Raw genomic sequence first — 19,473 nt, forward strand, 5'->3', positions numbered from 1 at the left:
TTTTTTTATAAATAATGTGTTTTATTTAGCAAGTAATATAAACAAATAGGATTTTCCAAGAGGACAAGTCATTTAAAAATAATATAAATGTTTTTCTTTAAAAATTAAAAAAAAAAAATCTTTACCTGTGTCAGTAATCGGCAAGGTTTATCTGGTCTCCATAATATAGAAAATATACGATTTCTTTTAAACAGTACCAAATGTTATGCAGATTGAAAATTATTTATTCGTTTAGTTAACACAATGTACACTTATGAACGTCAATAAAGAAATACGCATTAAATGCTTCTAATTTTACATTTACTGTTCTTAAAACAAGGGCGTAGAACGGAACAGAAGAACTGGCAATAAACTTTCCGCCAGTTAATCGCCAAGATTTTGTTTTGACTTCTTAATTTATAGTAATAAAATAAATTAAAAACAAAGATTTGTCTCAGATTGTCAAAGATCCTGTATCAGCAGGAGGCAGGGTGAAGCACGCACTTACATTCTCGTCGGAATAACACGCAAATACATAGTCGAAATGACTAAGATGGTGTTTTAACATTCAATTAAGTGACGTCAGAGTCAGTAAGATTTGTTATTTTTGCATTCATTTCCCAATCAAGCTCCTGCTTGGGGATAGAATATGTACGAAAAACTTCTATTAGAAGGTAAATATTTTTAATGATAAACCAGATTCAGAGAGACATTGAAACAACCTAGGACCCATGTTTGAACCTATTGAGTTACAAGAAGTTATGGTGGTCAGTTAAAAAAAAAATGGGGGGGGCTCGTTACACCCTTAAGGTTCGATTCTGAAGATCACTACGAAAACATTTGCACATAGTCGCATCTGTTTGCTTTAAAAAAATAGAAAAAGCTTGATTTGCGTTATAAAACGTTTATCACACGAAATCCAGTTAAGGTTCAGGAGTCTGGACTCTTTAAAAAAAATATGTGCGTGTACTAGTGTAGACACGTAAGAAGTGAAACTTCTTTAATGATGTACTATATGCATCTTTACAGAAATTGGTTAAATAAAGTTAAATTAGATAAAGTTTAACAAAAGGCTTTTATTATCATAGACATGAACACAAATAATACAATTATTTCATTTTACCTTATTACTACTAAGATTATTACAGAATTTCATTAATTGTAATAGAATTACTACTATCATTGTTATCGTTTATATATATTTTTGCTATTAATGGCTTCGAATCAAGCGTGGTGCGGACAAGAAAAAGATAGCGCGTAACGGAAAATGTGACGCGTAACTGAAAAATGTGACTGTAATTTTTTTACAACGCTGATAAGGAAGTGTACTTTAAGGTATAGTTTGTTATATGACTTACGTTTTAAGTTTATATTTGAGATTTTAATGTGAATCTTCTGTAGGCGCAAGAGGGTAAATTTTTTACGGAAACATCACGAAGATGTGCAGCGTTTTTTCGAAGAACTGGGAGAGAGCGATTGAGACCGTTTGAGAGGGTGAGAAAGTGCAAAGAAAGAGAAAGTGAATATAGCAAAATACACGATATTGGTTGATGTATTCGTTTAGTAGTTACACATTAAAACTTTAGATGGCAATTCTGTACCACGAAGATTTTTTATTTACATATATTATCATAAACACGTATTCATGGATTGATCATATACTACACGATCATCTATTGGGGCTTTTATCATATTAATAATTAATTTACAAAGAAGTTTCACATGTGACATATGTACATTGTACGCACGCACTTTTTTTGTCTTTCTACCTATATTGTAATAATACCACATAACAGTGAATTGCTGTTCGTATGTCGCTAGAACTCGAGAATGGCTGGACCGATTTGGCTAATTTTGATCTTGAAATATTAGCGGAAAACAGGTAAGCTTTACAACGGTGACGCTTCTTAATATACATAAATAGGAATAGTCACTTGGTTGTCGTATATATAGATGCCTTCAGACGTGTTTGTGTCATAGCTGTGGTATGACATCGGGTTAGTTTGCTTTATTTAAAAAAAAACCATTCAGTTTTGACACAAATACATACAGGTGATATGAATCGAGTCTTCTATTAAACTACAGAGGAATACATAACACTCAGTTAATTGTCGATTCTACAATCTAGTTGACAAGCTTGTGACAGTTCTGATTTCGATCACAATATTTTCATACCAAAATTATCTAAATTTATAAAGTACAAATCATGGCAAGCAGAAACGCAAATTCACGCGATACCATACTTATGTATGATAATAGAGACACGGTATTTATTTATCTAATTTTTAAATGTTAATAACAATAATCACATATAAAACCTGTTCTCTTCGCTTAGACCCAGTGTGATACAGTCTACCAAGAACATGAATTGATCCTGAGCTATAAAGTAAACAGTTACCAAACATAATCATAATCATTTATACCAATTAGATAATAGGGGCCGTTCAAGTACTACGGAAGCACTATAGTGGGAATGGGATAGATCTTTGATTTTCGTATTTGGTGGTTTATCAGTAATTATTTACTTTTTTATACATATTACCCACACATTGTGTATGCTTGCAAACGAAATGCATTTTCGAGGATTCCAACAAATAAATAGCTTTATTTACTGTTATTTTTGACAGCTTTGCTTACTTTTACTGACAAGAGGGGATAAATTACTGTAAATCTGCTTACGTAATACATGAATGGCCCCACACAGATCCAATAATAAGTTAAGGTATTCAACCGCCAATTCTCAAATCCAAAACCTCTCATCTCTCTCGAGTCTATGAAACCTATCAATGCATACGTAGATATTGTGTATGAAAACTGTATTCATAAAAAAGAACTGTCTTCTTCCCGTACTTGAAAAATGTATGTATACGGGTGACAAAGTTCTATATCTTAGGAGGCTTATGTAAGCAACAGGTCTAACAGGAACATTATCCTTAGTTAAAGAAAAGAAAGAAAAACAATAATAACCACAGACCAAAAGTCTGAAATTGCTCTGATAACCGATAGGACTGTCCGTAATGCTGATGATTTATTTTAGCAAAGTCAGTGGTCTGTGGTGGTATCAACCAGCCATATTCCGGGTATGGACAACGCAGCGGGAACGGGCTCTCACGGAACAGCTGGAAGACATCGGTTGCGATATGGGTCGCTAGTGTTAGGAGCCTTCCTCACTATGCATTGTAGGGTTGCTGCATCAGCACTCACTGGAGGGTTTTGTATGTCATTTATATAATAATTCAAATTTAATTCACAGCTCATCCTTCTTAGGCAATTCGTTTAGGATCTCCGCCTTTAAGTTGTGTAATACAGCCTATCACACAACTTAAAGGCTGCCCGACTCCATACGGTTAACTCCCTATATTTTAAAACTCTTCTGCATAAACCATATCCTATCTTGATGGTGACTTTTGTAATTCTTGGATATTTTATTGCATCGCAATTCATAAAACCGTTAGATTAGCATTTTAATTTTTCGTTTATTTTTTTTTGTTTTATTTTAGAAAAAAATTGTTATATTTGGAGATTTTACCATCACATTTCTTTTTTTAGTTCTTTCCCTTACTGGTGTTGCCTGGAAGAGATCGCTTGTTAGCGATAAGGCGGCCTGTAGCATCACTTAAATTTTTTATACATTTTCTTATTTGTTTTTCTAAAAATGTGTAATTAAATAATAAAATAAATAATATAATTTTTATAGTTGTATATAATGAAGGTGCGAAGATAATTTCTCGCAGGTATCTATAAACATAGGTGTTACAACCCGTCAGTCGCCTACATATTTTACTACATACTAAGCTTTTTTCATTCGTAAGTTAAATCTTTAATAATTAGAGTCTTACGTCCCAACTTTTATTGTGTTCCTTTTGGAGTAGACCCTTGGGCCTACTGGCTGGTGGCCTCGCTCATGGAATAAGTATCGCAATACAGTTAGCAAATGCTGCCAGCTTTACAGGTACACTGCCACAGGGACCAAACTTTTTAAATTTGTTTTTATTTCTAATTATTATTATAAGATAGGTTAAAAATATTACAATATAATAATATTACATTATGTAAAACATCTATTTTTATAATTTTATATGATGTTATGCGATTACTCCCGCTTTATTGAACAGTTTATTTTATACAATTCGGATTTTCATATCAATTTTTAATAAACACAGTTCTGTTCATAATGTTCCTCGTGGCTGCCACTGCGGGCTTGGCGAATCCATTGCGACATTTTGAAGTGTATCTCGGACAGTGGAGCATCAGCGGTCCTGGACGCGCGTTCCGAATATTGCCAATACTTGATGGTAATTAGGAGATCATTTTTATTTTATACTAGCGGACCCCACAGACTTCGTTCTGTCAAAAAGATTGCCATTGAAATGTGGCAGTTTTTTGTTCCTATCAATTTTATAGTCGGCGCAAAAAAATGTCATGAGGCTGATGGTTCTGCCATCACCCTGATTATAGGCCGATGTGTGAGGTTCAGTTATCTTCGCTTCCACAAACTTTGGCCACTCTTCTGTGACCAACTAAAAAACCCCGACTGGGATGTCTGCTAGAGGGCTTTAACTAAACCTGATTGGAAAATAATCTAAAAGGATAGTGGGAACCTAAAAGTGACAAATATTTAAATATTGTGTGCCTCATTGATATATTTTCCTATTAGTATGTATTCAAATAATTTTGCTCAGATTAAATCTTAAATCCAAAATTAAAAATTAAATCCTTTTTTTAACGCGATGTGTTTGAGTAAGTGCTTGTAATTGAATATTGAATGGCAATAACGTTCAAATTGACTCTACATTTTATTTACAAAACCAACCAAGGTAAAAACCAACCTTAGACTTCAACGAACATTTAAAAAAAAGAATTGGTACAATTGTTCCAGGCGTTGTAGAGTTATGCGCTTACCAACACATTCAGCGATTCATTTGTATATTATACATTTTTTATATAAAACTACATACCTACAGTAAATATGCAATACTCTATATTTTTTGTAGATGTTTGTGTGGGAATGTGTAATGTGTTGTCGTGTGAAGTGTTGTGTGTGTGCGTTTTTTTGTGATATTAAAGAACCGTTCGATTACCTTATCTTCTCCGAAAAGACGCATTTGGAATAAGTCAAAGCTGGCAGACTATAACGGAAATTTACAACACGTGAAAGTATATTATTTTGGGCAGAGATTGTTCCAAATTACTGAATTTCTATCTATCTATTCTATGTATCTATACATAAAGACCAAATTATTAAAATTCGTTTTTTTTTTATTATTACTATGTAGGTTAAGGAGATTGTAAATACTGTATATTTGTTTGTTTAATTTAAATAATTTCCAGGACTCGGATTAGCGATTTGTCTAAATACCTTAGTACGTGCAATAAATTGTTGTACAATTGCTGCGATATCAACTATATATGTCGTGTATTCGATTTCCGATTCCAAGTTACCGTTTACACATTGCAGGTTTGTTTAATAATGTATATACAGTATGCTTAGTAACGCAGTCTAGTTCAGAGTTTGGAATCAACTAAAAGTGATAACAAAAAAGTATGTATGAAAATATAAGAAAATAATAATAGAAAGTTGGAAAAAAAATACCGTCACACTTTACGGTTACGCGTCACATTATATGGTTACGCCCCATTTTTTTCTTGTCCCTACCACGGTTGATTCGAAGCCATTAATAACAAAAATATAAAATAACGATAACAATGATAGTGATAATTCTATTATAATTAATGTAATTCTGTAATAATCTTAGTAGTAATAAGGTAAAATGATTTTTTTTATTATTTGTATTCATGTCTATACTAATAAAAGCCTTTTGTTAAACTTTATATAATTTAACTGTATTTAACCAATTTCTGTAAAGTTGCATATAGTAGATAATTTTTCTTTTATTATATTTGTTTATATTGATTTTCTTATTCTTATAAAAGCCGTTAATTTCAGATACTATACATTTAAATATATTTATATAATCTCATTAATTTTTGTATATCTTGTGCTCTTTTCGGCGGCACCAAATCCCGCTATTTCTGTTTGCACTGTGCCTTGTACCATCTGCTATATCCTTAATCTATAATTTATAATTTAGTATAATCACCTTCTAAGTTGTGTACCTTTTGTGTTTATTTACAAATAATGTAAAAGTAAGGAAATATAAACAAAGAAAAGCTGACTCTAATTAAACCAACATCAAACTATTGAGCACTGTCTGTCATACGCGTACAATATGTGTTCAACTGTAAGTAAATCAATGAAAATTATACATTTTTCCATAACATAGCAGTGTTGGCCTAGTGGGCCTAATCATCCTGCATTACTAATGAACATTTTCTGTGCGCTTTTAATACTCGCTGAAAGAAAGATCGTAAAAAATCGTCATGTCTTACAGAAATCTAAAACCTAAAACGTAGGTAGAACGCTTTGTCAGTCGTTATTGTTAATCTCCTGTAGGCATGGCTTTACAATGCTGTAAAGATCCAAAAGTATAATCAAACTTAGCTTACGTCCAGAAAATAACAGCCCATTGAATTATTAATACTATTTTATTTCAGGGACTTTGATTTGAAGGTGTACGATCCTATTCTTAAAGACGTCTCAAGCGTGAGTTCAAAAGAGGTTTGTATGAAAAACTGTTTTTATGAAATCAAAGATTGTGGACACTTTTTCTTAATCACAGTCTAGTTCTCTTCTCATTAACAAATATTAAATGTATTGTAGAGGATGGATTGCCACAATATTTACGTAGCTAACTTCATTCTATTTGTTTATATATAAGCCCTAAAATAACATGTTTGCTTAAAATATACACGAAAATATGACATCACAAAATTTACACACATACACATCAATTATATTACAAATAATATTTAACTAAATAGAAACTTAAAGATTACTAAGAGCGTGATACACAAAGTTACGTATGAAAATTATTTATTTATTTCGGAATCCTGCAGCTAACAAAAATTGTATTTATACAAACAATAACACTAAAAAATATAGCCAAAGATGGAATACTTAATATTTACCAACAAAAAGGTTCGAACACTTACTAAAGGGAAATAAAATTCAATACATTAAATAAGTAAGTAATTCCTAATTTGCCTGTGTTGTGTGATGGTGTAAAAGTCAGGGTATATGAAGGTGTGAATGTGGGGTGTGCTCTTCATGCAGGGGATTTTGCATCTCTCTGAATCCCCCCTTGTCTTGGATCACATTATTACAATTTGACTTAAAGAGTCGACTTTATTTAATTTATTTTTTAACATTACAGCAACGTAAAAGTTTTTTTATGAAATATATATTAGAAAACAAATAGAAAGTTATTGTTAGTTAATTAATAGTTTGAAAAATTAACAAAGATAATAAACTCGGATATGCAATGAAGAAATTACGGAACTTACATCGGTTTAAAAATATCCGATGATGATGATGATATTGAACGTAATAAAGTAAAAAAAAATAGATTCACAACTGTTACTATACTATGAAAAATAAAGCGAACTTTTATATTTTCGTTATTATTTTAATTTAGAAATTCGTTGATGAAACCAAATGTGAAATTTTAATTTTTCAGTCCAGATTCTCCCTTTCTATTGGCGAATTTGACGAGGATTATAATGAAAAATATATTGAAGACATGCACAAGTCACACACAAGTGAGTTTGGGTGGAGAAATTTTTCAGTTTTAAGGTACATTTTACATTACAAAATTGTGTTAACATGGTTTACGATTAATCTGGTCTTGCTAAAAAATCCACAGCTGTGCCCTTATGGAAAACGAAAATAGCATACAGAGGTTCGATTCCGGGCGTAATATGGATTTAAAATTTGGTCTGCGATTTATTAAGATAATTAACAAAACTTTTCGATTGGTCATCTTGGGCAGCTAGAGATTGGGTCGATTTAATTTTATAGATATGTCGCAACCAACTACCTTTATTAGCCGTTCAATTAAGAGCCTAGCCTTTTAACTAAACGCCGCCGTTTAACTAACGGCCTAGTTAACTTAATACCAAGTTTATGCTACAAGGTGCTTGTAAGGACCCTAACATCTCGCTCCATATCAAATATATGTGATTTATCCTTCATCGGCAGTGGGCATGGTGAAATAGGGGAACATACATTATAGTCAGAGCAATCGTAATAATGGAGCAGTGTTGGCCTAGTGGCTTCAGCGTGCGACTCTCATCTCTGAGGTCGTAGGTTAGATCCCCGGCTGTGCACGAATGGATTTTCTTTCTATGTGCGCATTTACCATTAGCTCGAACGGTGAAGGAAAACATCGTGAGGAAACCGGCTTGTCTTAGACCCAAAAAGTCGACGGCGTGCGTCAGGCACAGAAGGCTGAACATCTACTTGCCCATTAGTTTAACAAATGATCATGAAACAGATACAGTAATCTGAGGCAAAGACCTAAAACGGTTGTAGCTTCATTGATATTGATGTGGTTGGCCTAGTGGCTTCAGCGTGCGACTCTCATGTCTGTGGTTGTAGGTTCGATCCCCGGCTGTGTACCAATGGATTTTCTTTCTATGTGCGCATTCAATATTAGCTCGAACGGTGAAGGAAAACATCGAGAGGAAACCGGCTTGCCTTAGACCCAACAAGGCGTGTGTCAGGCACAGAAGGCTGATCACCTACTTGCCTATTCGATTGACAAATGATCATGAAACAGATACAGAAATCGGAGGTCCAGACCTAAAAAGGTTGTAGCGCGATTGGTTTTTTTTAATACGTAACCCAACCTAACTATCAAAAATTTTGATTTCAGATTCGGATATCCGAAGAACTACAGAAAAGACACGTATAAAATAGAAATGTGTTATGAGAAATATGGTTCTGGATATCCAACGTTATACAGTAGTCCGGCTTATAACTTTTTCTAGTAAGTTTGAGGTTTTGGAAAATAATTCACCGTGATTTTGTAGTTTTATTTCATTTTTCATTTCTCTCTAAATTAACTATAAAATAGAACCACTATATTTTTATTTGTCAAACGTTTCGCCATTGCTTTTAATATATGCAAAGGAAACAATTCTGCATGATGATTTATTTTTAAATTTAATTTAATTTAAACCTCAAAAATTAATATATTATGTTGTCGTCGAAGCGCCAATTGTAATTGGGAATGATGTTCATACAGCAATGTTGTGTATCAGAAACTTTGCCGAATTTTGCTTGATATAGTTGTTGGCCAACTTCTTTTCTGAGGATTAATCCGTAGCAAATCCATGGTCGGTCGTGTGGCCGTGGTCGTGTGGCTCAAGAATGTCTAGAGTGATGCTAATATTGTTATGTATTGATAAAATAATTATAAAGTTACCATAAAACATAAATAAATAACTGGGCAATTAAAAAGAGTGGCGGAGAGTTTCTTGCCAGTTCTTCTTGTCCGCTCTACGCCCTTGACTTGCGAACTGGTAGTAAATGTAATTTTAGAATCGATTAAACATCTTTTCTGTTGACGTTCATAAGTGTACTTGGTAACCTATATGAATAAAGTTATTTTGAGTTTGAGTTAGTCTAGTAATTTAGAACCGCCGCTCATTTAATGACTTTTTGTAATACAATTGTAACATTTTTAGTGTGGAAGTCGTGTCTTACCGAACAGATTATAATTTTGGACAGTTCAATATGCCTTTAGTCTTAAGTTTAATACTGATCTGGACAATAATGTGGGCGTTGTTGATTGCGGAACGTGTTACTCATGGACGAGTTAGTATTGTAACATCTTGATGCTTAGTTCTGCTGCAAGAGAATCGAATCAAGCGAAAAATAATTCCTATTTGTAATTTTATGTATTCAAATTAAGTATGAAGATGATTAGAAAGATGAGATTGTTGCAATATAAGATGATGACGGTTCTCTTTGCACAGACCATGTTTTTGCATTTTTTTGTACAGATCTTGACAGATGTTTGGTCACAGTCCCAGATGTGGCCTATTATACACCTATACACCTGTCCAGGAGATGCTTGCATAGCCGCCTATTAAATGAACCTATATTATAGAGTTTCACTCTATCAAATCGTGGGCACCTCGAAGGGATAAAATTCCAGCGTGCTTCTATACATATTATGATAGAAGTATTAGTTCTAGATAAAAAAACTTATATAGAAACCGAAACCGGTATTGCCAAGGCACAGACAGTATCAAAGGCTGTTCGAAGCCTTTAAATTATCTCCTGGAGAAACAGACATAATCATTTTTGTACAAGCAATATTTACTGTTAAATCTCAACAGTCAAGCGTTATATTATGCTTCAATACTTAATAAGGCTTTGTCGGATCTTTCAGTTAATCTGGAACAACGTGTACACATGGCTCCTAGCTATTCCTTGGATATGGAGTATTTTGTTGGTCATCACCGCTTTCATTCATTTGGCTTCAATGCCGAAATCATTGCGCAAAGTTTACAGGATTGGCGTGAAAGAAATAATGTCTGTTAGTATTAATTATTTTAATTTACATTTTAAACTTGACTGTGTGACCACCACTGTTTCTAAATCTAATCCACATGATTCTAATACACAAGGACTTACAGCTTTTTGGCTCGATGAACGTTTAGTATCACAAGGCTCTTGTATCTCCAATTCGTATTAGATTGACGTTCAGGAGTCTCAATTTGAAGCGTTGGTGAGATATAGAGAAAGACAGAAGTTTGAATTATTGAATTCAATAAGCGTTATTGCCTAAAATGTCTAGAGGTTTCTGACAGAAAAGGCAACGGGTCGTCCCGTGCAACTGCTAACGAGCAGGCACTAGATACGTAGGCGTTAGTCTAAGACGCTCATTCTCGACTCGGAATTACTCAGAATCATTTAATTGATCTGCAACTGTAATTAAATGTTCACAGGGTATTGCAGATGCACTGGAAATTGCACTTTACATTCACTCTGCAAGTACTGGAACAGAATTGATTCACGGAAAAGGACTGAATCATTACGGTTAATCTTTTGCGTAAATTATTTATATACTTGTTTCATAAAATAAACAAGAATTGCAAAGATCAAAGTAAATTCGAGGCCATAATACACCAATATACGTTTCGAGCTGGTTTCGATTTCGATATTTTGAGTGATAGAGATACGGACGTCTATACTTAGCATGAACTATGACATGGGCGGATCTACTTAAGGGCTTTTTGGGCTGCAGTCCTGGGCCTCGTAGAAACAAAGAGTCAGTTTTTCCCAGTCCCCATATTTAAAATATTAAAAAATCTAACCATTCTATGTATTTCGGTCGGTATATTTTGTTGCGTGTGCGTCTATTTATTTATATATATATATATAGGTGTAGGTATGCCTAAAAAATACAAGAAAATCTGACATTACAAATTTAACACACATACACACCAATTTCTATTTTAAATACATCTTCTAAGATTTTAAAATCGCTTCTCAAATCACACTGTAAAGTTTTTGCAGATACTGCTCAGCATGTTTTCCGTGCCAAAACATGTAATGATACTAATCTCTTTGAGTTTGTAAATTTTTAGGCAAATACAACGAGAAAGCAAATTGCCTATATTTACACAGTTTTTTTTCTAGAGCCTTCGACAAAGTTAGTCATAATGTCTTATTGAAAAAGATAGATTACTTGTAAATGGTTTGCATGACGCAAATTGACAGATATAACTCAGTTTGTGGCAGATATAAACACTTCCACCTCAGGTGTCCCACATGGATCTCATCTTGGTCCTATTCTTATTACTCTTTTTGTAAATAATATAGGTTCGTTTATCAAATATAGTATTTTTTCATTGCATGCGGATGATATGAACTTTTTATGCAATGTGACGTCGTGGGTATACAGAGAGTGATCATAACAAAATGGTTCTAAATGCTAAAAATGTTCGCAAATTACCTTTCCTATAAAGAAAACTACCAGTCTAAATATACTATGAACAGAGTAACACTCCAGGTCCATGAGATTAGGGATTTAGGAGATATAAGATAGTAGTGGTATATATAGTAGATATAGATAGTAATTTATCGTTAATATCTCATTATAATGCAATAGCCAATAAAGCTTCTTGAATGCTAGGTTTCATAAAGCGGTCGACTAAGTGTTTTAAAAATGTAAAGCCTAAAATTATACTATTCAATTCTCTGGTCTAAAATAATGTAAATAAGTAAAACATAGCAAATTTATTTTCAGCAAACGGCCATATTGATCCACATTTAAACGGTGAGAATGTGTGGCATAGCGGACTTTTACTCCTGCTAACAGGATTAAATACGGGTGGAGCCGCCCTATGTGCACTCGTGGACTACATACAGCCTAATACCAAAGCTGTCTACAATATGTACGAGAGTAAGAAACATATTCTCACTTAAGGTCTAACGTATCTGCGTATACGTCACGCTCGGTATTGTTGTAATTTCTAAATACATTCGTTAGACGCAATAATTGCAGCGAATTTATGTGGACTCATAAAGCCTTATATTAGCAGTGAATAGCGCTTTTTAGTTACTTATGAAATATAAAAGTATACCACTGTGTTGGACTTATCATGCCTGAGGTCGGCTCGATCCCCGGCTGTGCACCAACGGATTTGATTTCTATGTGCGCATTCGCTTAAACGGTGAAGGAAAACATCTTGGGGAAACCGGCTTGCCTTAAACCCAAGAAGTCGACGAACCACTTGCCTATTCTGTATAGAAATGTGAGACCCAGACCTGATTGTTGCATTTTTCATGTTTATATGTGTGAAGTATTTAGAGCCAAAATTTTTATATAAGCGATTAATATTTCGTTAAACTACCATATAGTGTAGCTTTTTGGTATTTATTTATAGGAGCGCTTGTGGTTTTAATTAGTATTTCCATTACAGGCACTTTATGGATAATCCCAATGTATTCTAAATGCGTATCAATCAATAACTATTCGCATTTTATGTAAGTGTACACCTCTAAATCTTTTACTTAGCGTACTGCTGTAAGGAAAAATATAGCAAGCAGGGCTACAATCAAGGACCAATAAAAACATTGGTTTGTTGCGAAATGTTGTTCAGAAAAGTGTGCTCTTGGTGTTGTGAGAAACTGTTTGTCTTCAACAATTGCGTGATGAGTCTGGGATGTTCTGGCTGTTGTCGCGGAGTTACCCGTTCTATTTTATTTTCCTTAAATTGTTTATTTCATTTACGATTTTTTTCTTCCAGCTGCGACTTTTTAAATTAATAAATCTGAATGTACCAATTTCTTTGCAAATAAATGATCTATTATTATTATGTAGAAAATATTATATTAAGTAGATACCCCCCTGGCCATGGCGCACAATTCTTTTAAATGCATCGTAATGCAACACGTGCCCAGACACACACCACACAACTTCACATAGGTATTGTATAACAATTTGAAGCTTATATAATTGAATTCGTTTTAGGTCAACGGTGGTATTTAGTGGTCTTGCAATTTCATATATGACCGTTGCCTACTTATCACTTAAAACGGCTCTGCATACAATTTTTGAATATAAAGTGAAATTGGTGTAAGTACTATCTCCTAAAAGATTAGGTATATAATAATTCGAAGCCATTAATAACAAAAATATATAATAACGATAACAATGATAGTAATAATTATATTACAATTAATGAAATTCTGTAATAATCTTAATAGTAATAAGGTAAAATGAAATAATGGTATTATTTGTATTCATGTTTATGATAAAAAAAGCCTTTTATTAAACTTTATCTAATTAACATGATTTAACCAATTTCTGTAAAGTTGCATATAGTAGATCATTTTTCAAAAAATAAGGTCATAAAGAGGTTTCACTTACGTGTGTACACGTAACGGAATAATGTGAAGCGTAAACGAACGAAACAAACGTTTACATGATAACTTTAACTAACTTTAATAAATTTTACAGATTTGCTGAGCAAGTGGTTGTAGCTGCGCTTATTTTGTGTTGTATGAGTCTTAGTTTGTTGTATGCTACCACGGTGAGTTGAGAGACACACACGTTTCAACAGATTTGAATTTTAATAAAAATACTAATCTAAGAGATTAGAAGTATCGTAAGCCATCGTTAATTCATAATTCTGCCTTGTGAAGTACTTACGTCACTTTTATTCAATATATTAAGTTCCTGAGGATTTGTTTTTCAGGGAAAATAATTTATGAATTGAATTGTAACAAACAAATGAACATTTTAGTTTCAATTCATAATATTGAAACGCTGAAATGTGTGTGCTCTGTTATTAAGTTTTTTTTATTTTTCTCTTATTCTGATACAAGTTTAAATAGATCTTGTTTACTAAGCATTAAGGATGTTATTCCTTCTTGATTAGTTTCTATTTGAGTATCTCACAAGCTCACAACTTCTTGACTCATATTACGAAGTCTATCTGGACTCATTATATTTTTTGGCTATTCATTAAATCTAGGGTGGAATAGCGCTGCTGGAAAGCGTAGATTCGATTATGACTGGATTAACAATGCCACTGATTTGTTTATTCGAGTTAGTTGCAATGCTTTATGTGTATCGAAGCCATGATTTTATTTCGGATGTGAATATTGCAACTGAAGAGAATGTGTGTTCCAACAGAATCGATGCCCAATGGCAGATTATACCATTAATTACGTTTGTAAGTATCTTTAGTGTAGTATCCACAATGTACGGCTATCATTACGATGTCACTTTTGAATTGCTGTATCGAAGAGTTTCCAATGCTAGGAGATCCAAGTTTTTATTGACATTATCTTTGTCAATAGTCATTATCATTATATTTGTAACCTAGTTGTAATTGTACCTTTCCGACCACTTCTTTAGAACTGTGACATACACTTTATCATTTTGCTTATTGTTGTATTCTTCATATTTCCGTGCTTTTCACCTAAAAGAAACTCAGACATTTTTTACTTTCGGGTGGTGAGGACCAAGAATTGTAATGCTCCTCTAAACAGGTCTCGATCTGCAGTAAACATGACAGTCCCCATATCTTTAGGCGTAAAATGCTGCAGCCATTTCTTCTTCTCAGATTTTGATATTTACATAATAATATATCTCCAGATGGTGTTGGTGATGAAAGTCGCGGCATTAACTTCAGCAGAGATGCCACAGATCTTCATGTATCTTGCTCTGACGCCACTTATTGGTGTCGTTCTGTGTGTGCCAATCAGAGCCTGCGTAAACGCGTACAAATTTTATAAATCACAAAATGTTCGATAGATGACTTATTAGTTTTTTAAACCAAATAAAATATATGAAAACACGTGACCGTATTTTATTATACCACAGGTAGTACTTCAAACAGCCTATAGCGATACTTATAATCCAAGGCTTATAAATAAAAAAAATCAATGGCGCTACAACCTTTTTAGGTCTGGGCCTCAGATTTCTGTATGTTTCACGATATTTGTAAATTGAATATGCAAGTAGGTGATCAACCTTCTGTGCCTGACGCACGCCTTTGACTTTTTGGGTCTAAGGCAAGCCGGTTTCCTCACGATGTTTTTCTTCACCGTTCGAGCTAATGCTAAATGCGCACGTAAAAACAAAATCCATTGGTGCACAGCCGGGGATCGAGCCTACGACCTCAGACATGAGCGTCGCACGCTGAAGCCATAAGGCCAACAATGCTATGGTTATAAACAACTACTTAATCACAGCCATTCAGACCTTGAAGCCAGTCAGCGGTTTGACACGTCATGGCCTTCCTTAAACGCCGTAAGAAGGCATCTTATAATATAATGATTCGTTTTGCGTAGACCTTCGCTCTGGTATTCTTGGTGCGCAACTACCACTTACTTCGTTCAAAATTACGATATCAAAAGTATATACAATTATTAAACTGGATATAAACATCTATTGTATTTTTGAAACTCGAAATGGACTTAAAAGTTTAACAATAAATAGACTCAGAATGGTATAATTGTAACTTTCTGAAATAAACTATCTAGTTACGTAACTTTGCTTAAGAAGCTCAAAGTATTCGCTGTATATATATTTTAGGAATGTCCTTATTCGTTCACAAAAACATAAATATTTTTAAGTCCATTGTCGAGTAGACATGGAGACATTCAAAGATCTTCGTAATTGTGTTGTAAAACTTTGAAAAAAAATTCTATTCTATTATTCGTCATTTGCGAGAAAAAATATAATTAATATGAATTTAATAATGATGATGTAGTTATAATAATATCTTCTATGAAATTATTTGAATGGTCCAGTGAATAGGCTATCTCGCTCTTACAACTTGATTACTAACATCGATGATTGATGGCTTTTACAACAGTCTGCCAAGTTACCGGAACCTTGTTTATCATGCTCTTAATGAGGTTTAAGTTTTCATTTCGTCTAGATTATTATTGGTATTTTATCTTTTTAGTTCTATAAATTTTTGTATCGTGTTTGTTTGTTTTAATTTTCTCCATGGATAGATTACTAATTATATTCTAATATAATTGATGTGTTTTTTATGTGTGTTAAATTTGTGATGTCATATCTTCTTGTATTTTTAAGGCATGCACATTGTTTTAGAACGTGTAAATAAATAATATAAGAATTTACTCGATATGACTCACAATGTTATGGTAACTTCTAGTCTACCTTTTAAGGAAAATATGTGAGGCAGAATAAGCGAACTTTATATAATCATAACATTTTTGTACCGTATTCTTGCAAATAAATTATTATTACATATTATCACAATGGTTCTAGATTGTTGCAAGTATATATTATAGACTGCCTGTACACTTCTCTAGATATTTTATTCTCTAGACAATATAAAAATAGCTGGCTAAATTTTGAGCAAAGACGTAAATAGTCAAAACGTAACTGATAAAAAATATTTTTTCCTAAATAACACCGTCCGTCGTCTTACCGATGGCAACATTTCCCTTCAAAATTATTGTAATAAAACAAAATGTTTGTAGAACATTTATTTGAAAGAATTAAGCGAATTTTTTAAGGATTCTTTGCTATTCTGTATTTGTGTTAAGACATAAGCAGTGTCGTCTTGTTCGGAATCGTGGAGTATTTGCTGTTTCAACTCGTTCCTGGTGATGTCGTTGAGGAGTGGTTGTCTCTGTGAAATAATCTTAGACTTAACTTAATAATTAACATTTTCATTTTTATTTATGTAATAGAAGGCAAATTGGCAGGAGGCTCAGCTGATGTTAAGTGGTACCACCGATATTGTTTTGGTTATCGCGAAGTCTACGAAACATTTCTCTGAAAGAAATGTTGGGTAACAACTAGTGTAAATAATAAACACTTAAAATACACGAATTAGCATATGAAAATCTTACGCAATCGCATTTCTTCTCGCCTGTTGGAGATAGACCGTAGTCCCAAATGTCTGCACTGAGAGCTTCGGCCTGAGGTGTCATCCATTTCCTCATGTCACCCTTACGCCTCCGCCATCTTGGCTCCACGTTCTAGAACATTTGGACTCTTTCTTTTCTAATAAATATTAATGAGGCATTTGTCATGGCAGCTGGATCAAAAATACCCTTAATTGGAATAGCCCAGTGGGAAGAAAAAAGAGAGGATGCCCACCAAAAACTTATAAGATGAAATAAATGGAAAATTGTCGCAAGGAATAAGCATAAATGGAAGAAGCTGAAGGAGGCCTTCACTCCGTCGGAGGTCGAGTACTAGTGAAAACATAAAAGACATGGATTTAGTGTAATTATAGTGTAGTCGAATAAGGCTATTTTTATTTTGTTTATTTGTTGAGGACGTTATCAAAAGTAGGTACAGTGGATAGGAATAGTAAAAAGCAAATGAAAAGATCAACATTATCATGATTATACAATAAATAAAAATAAATTTTGTCGAGTGAATCAAAAATAATAATCTTTACGAAACTATAGGGCCCAAATGGCCCTCCCCTGTGACACGCCCAGATCTCGCGATATCACGAATCATCATCATCAGTTTCGTGTACGTATACGACAGATTTGTATAATTTAACACAAGCTAATATTTTCTCCCTTGGTCAACAAATCTATTGATTTATCCATTATGCGATAAGCCCACCTGCATATCTTTACTGCTGAAACATTTCTTCGTGTTTTGGTACTTTCCTCGAAATTTTTCTTCTGTTTTACATTTATTTATCATTTGCATTACTGCTTCCCATAACAGTATACACGGTAAGATTATAAACATTATCAAGTTTAATATCAACTCCATTGGCCTGGAATAGAGTCAATTTAAAATATCCGTCTCAGCGGGATTACAACGTAACTTGCGGATTAAAAGGCCGGCAACGGACTCACGAGACTTGACTTCTGGAATTGAGAGTGTCCATGGGCGGCGGTATCATCAAACATCAGATGAGCCTCCTGCCAGTTTGCATCATTTTCTATAAAAAAAAACAAACTAAACTCTGTCCCGTACGTCAAAAGGGTAACGCATCCACTAAAATGGGTGTCCAGGGGCTGCGATGACTACCTTTTTTGGGAGTCCCTTAGTCTCATGAGGACTATATAGACTAATAAGTCTAGCGACACGGTTTACATACATTGTAAGTTTACCTAGCTGAAGATATTAATATCAATTAATGTGATTTTGTTAGAATAAGTGAAGTGTACGTGGAAATGTATTAATGAAAAAATATTAATTATTATATGATTTGTGATTATCAATCGTCAAGTGACTGGTATTAGGATCTACACGGAAGTAGTCTTTCGCAACACCATCTAATTTTTTTTAATAAAAAGGGTTCTCTAGTAAAAATGCACTAATATAGGTGTGAAAAAATCAGCCTTCGCGTGCGCTGTAGAAATTGTTGATAGAACAAATAAAAAAAACGTACAGTGTTATAGAACGTATCATTATCTACAAGAATAATGTTTTAATGTTGAAAATTTTATGTAACAGATGTTAGGAATTCCAAAGTGTATTAGATATATAATTGTTGGAAACTAAAATCTGTATATTGATTTGATCATAAGTGTAAGTGTGTATCTAATAATCTTAAAAAAAAAAATTAAAAACTAAATAAAATAAAAAAAATATATCAAAAATATATCTACAGTCCGACTCAGTAGACTTTCTACTACCACAAGGTCGTTATCTACGCGAGTGAAACTGCTCGGCATTGTAAGTAAATAAATTAAATTATGGTACTAGTACCTGTAGTGAAACCTCTTTATGACCTTATTTTTCGAAAAATGATTTACTATATGCAACTTTACAGAAATTGGATAAATAAAGTTAAATTAGATAAAATTTAACAAAAGGCTTTTATTATCATAGACATGAATACAATTATTTCATTTTACCTTATTACTAAGATTACTACAGAATTTCATTAATTATAATAGATGTATTAATATCATTGTTATACGTTATTATATATTTTTGTTATTAATGGCTTCGAATCTCTTCGAATCAACCGTGGTAGGGACAAGAAAAAGATGGCGCGAAACCGAAGAATGTGACGCGTAACCGAAAAATGTGACGGTAAATATTTTTCCAACGCCGATAAGTTTCACTTCAATAACCAGTATTACCAATATATTAGGTTTTATTA

The 19,473-nt window shown here is 33.3% G+C and overlaps 1 protein-coding gene across 4 annotated transcripts; it reads left to right on the forward strand.

The window, feature by feature from the left end:
- Window positions 1-2,120: 2,120 nt before the first annotated feature.
- LOC123717797 lies at window positions 2,121-15,158 on the forward strand. Of its 4 annotated transcripts, none has more exons than XM_045673999.1 (16): window positions 2,121-2,245; window positions 3,017-3,194; window positions 4,143-4,274; window positions 5,311-5,437; window positions 6,535-6,598; window positions 7,557-7,672; window positions 8,754-8,867; window positions 9,568-9,697; window positions 10,278-10,424; window positions 10,837-10,927; window positions 12,141-12,296; window positions 12,817-12,880; window positions 13,368-13,472; window positions 13,857-13,929; window positions 14,374-14,574; window positions 15,000-15,158. In XM_045673999.1, exons 1-16 carry the CDS (start codon window positions 2,186-2,188, stop codon window positions 15,156-15,158), a joined length of 1,917 nt encoding a protein of 638 aa, XP_045529955.1. In that variant the 5' UTR covers window positions 2,121-2,185. The 4 variants fall into 4 exon arrangements, with proteins under 4 accessions (XP_045529955.1, XP_045529956.1, XP_045529958.1 ...); XM_045674000.1 differs by having other exon boundaries at window positions 14,535-14,574; window positions 15,000-15,148; XM_045674002.1 differs by lacking the exon at window positions 2,121-2,245 and adding an exon at window positions 2,316-2,365.
- Window positions 15,159-19,473: the final 4,315 nt, after the last annotated feature.

Source organism: Pieris brassicae, chromosome 13, assembly GCF_905147105.1.
Source record: "Pieris brassicae chromosome 13, ilPieBrab1.1, whole genome shotgun sequence".
Taxonomy (NCBI): domain Eukaryota; kingdom Metazoa; phylum Arthropoda; class Insecta; order Lepidoptera; family Pieridae; genus Pieris; species Pieris brassicae.